This window comes from Plectropomus leopardus, unplaced genomic scaffold, assembly GCF_008729295.1.
Source record: "Plectropomus leopardus isolate mb unplaced genomic scaffold, YSFRI_Pleo_2.0 unplaced_scaffold8127, whole genome shotgun sequence".
In the NCBI taxonomy this organism is placed as follows: Eukaryota; Metazoa; Chordata; class Actinopteri; order Perciformes; family Serranidae; genus Plectropomus; species Plectropomus leopardus.
The window spans coordinates 1-2,313 of NW_024689543.1; the positions used below are offsets into that span (position 1 = coordinate 1).

The window sequence follows — 2,313 nt, forward strand, 5'->3', positions numbered from 1 at the left end:
ACATTATTTTATTATTTTATACTTTCACTGAGTTAATATTTTAACATCAGTCCTAATCATGAATATAAAATATGAATTAAGTTTCATAATTTTGACCCTTTAAATGCCAGGTTTTTGTCATGATGTCATGACTCTATGTTTTTAGATGAATCGAGTCGATTATTAATCATTTAAATTTAACTCATCTGAACATCTGAACACTCACTTCTGGATGTAGACGAGGATCCCGAGCATGTACTGGTCCACCTCCAGTCCTTCTAGCAAAGCTGTTTTACTGTGAACAGGAAGAACAAAGTTTTCGGTAAATTTCACGCCGAGACGACGTGAGGGACTCTGAGAGCTGCAGAGACACGATGATGCAGGACGTACTTGCACACTGGACATCTCCACGTCCCTCTTTCACAGTTTAGCTGCAAATAGGACTCCAGGTCGAAGCACTACGAAATAAAAGACACGAGCGTGAGAGACGCTGCTGGCGTGTGTGAGTGAGTGTGTGTGCGTGTGTGAGTGAGTGTGTGTGTGCGTGTGTGAGTGAGTGTGCGTGCGTATGTGTGCGTGTGTGCGTGTGTGCGTCCTCCACCTGTATGTGTCTGCAGTCGTGACCTCTGGCCGGCAGCTGGATTCGTCTGAACGTGATCGGGCATTTGAGGGAAACTTTGATCGCCGTCTGCTCCACGCCGTCCTCTCCGTTCAGACCGGGGGTCCCGGGGATGGTGCCGCTACTGAAATTTCGTTTTACTGAAACAAACAGACGATAAAAACGTAAGCGCAGTCACCGCACTGCTTTATGGGAAATGTTTTTCTGTTGCTCGAAGCGTCTTTTGAACCTGCAGGAGGCGGAGCAGCTTGAAATCAGCCGTCTGCTTCCTGAACTTTTTAGACAACAGCACTCCTTCTTAAGATTTTATGTTTTATTTTCCAATTATGTCTTTATTATTTTCAACAGTTATCCATTAAACAACAACAAAAAACACACACAAAGAAATTAGGAAAAAGGAAAAAAAAAGTATGGTTACGCAAAGCAATTAAGGACAAAATAATAAATGAATAAACTTAAAATAAATAAATAAATAAATGAAATTAAATGACAAAATAACAAAAATGTATTAGATAAAATAAATCAATAGAATTTCGGATATAAATCCAACTTGTTTTTTTAGGATGTAAGTGTTTCTGTTTTTTGTTTTTTTAAATGAATTAATAAAATTAAGTTTGCTTTTCCTTCATCCCCTTCAGTTTTAAGCACATGTTAAATAAATATCAAATATTCATTGATTTTTCAACACTTTAAATACCATTTTTTAAACAATGTCTCTATGTTTTGGAAAAAAAAGAAACTTCAAAATTATTTTCAAGAAACATCATGCTAAGTATTTTTTTTTATTATCACAGCAATTTTGTTTCCATAATGCATTTAAACTTATTGTACGAGCTGAGCTAGAAATCCCAAGAAGACAATAAAAACCTGCATGTAAAAATAAATCAAAAGCAGAAAAGAACAGATAAATAATAGATGAAATCCACTTGATAATACGAGTTAAATGTAAGATAAAATCAGTAAAAGTTAGTGCACAGAATGCTTAACATAAAACTGAAAATAAAATATAACCCACTGACATTATTAATAAAATAAGCATAAAAATAAAGTATACAAAATGTATAAAATTAAGAAAAAATACAACATGTCAAAGATGTGCAGCAGTAAGTAAAGTGTAGCAAAATTGATGCCGTATGCATGAACACAACTGAAATTTAAAAAAAAAAAAAAAGAATGAAAAGTGACTAAAATGCTCCAAACAATCCCTGAGGATTAATAAAAACCATGAAAAACAATTTTAAAAAATAATATTTTTTTGAAGGCAAACTGCAGAGGGAATAACTGATCCTGCGCCAGATCTGAACAAAGCTAAGCAGATTAAAGGTGAAATATAAATAAAGTTTATGATTTTGTACCAAAAAGTTAACAAATTCAAATGAAACTCACTCTTGGTGATGCAGTGCTCGGCCGGCAGGAGTCTCTTCTTCATCAAACCCTGCAGGACAGACCGGACAGACGGCCGGTGGACCAGCTGTAACACAAACAGGTGGGACTGCGGAGACACGGGACGGAAAAAAAAAAGACATGTTTAACCCTTTGACACCTGGACTGACATCACTTTTCTTGCACTGAGTTCTGACGTCTTCGCAATTATTTCAAGTTGGTTTGATTTTTTTTTTGAAAACATAATTAAAAAAATGCACTGAACGACATGGCAAGAAATGCAAATTGTCGGAAATAAGTAGATTTGAAAAATTATTAAAAATTAAAAAAAA

The 2,313-nt window shown here is 35.2% G+C and overlaps 1 protein-coding gene across 1 annotated transcript; it reads right to left on the reverse strand.

Moving 5' to 3' along the window:
* Nucleotides 1–205: 205 nt before the first annotated feature.
* Nucleotides 206–2,172, reverse strand: LOC121940252 (zinc finger MIZ domain-containing protein 2-like; the record flags this gene model as incomplete). The annotated part of the gene is made up of 4 exons (XM_042483066.1): nt 1,985–2,172; nt 581–738; nt 370–437; nt 206–274 (listed from the first exon to the last, which is right to left on the reverse strand). Coding segments are annotated over exons 1-4 (338 nt in total), but the record flags the coding sequence as incomplete, so codon positions are not given.
* Between the last annotated feature and the right edge of the window lie 141 nt (nt 2,173–2,313).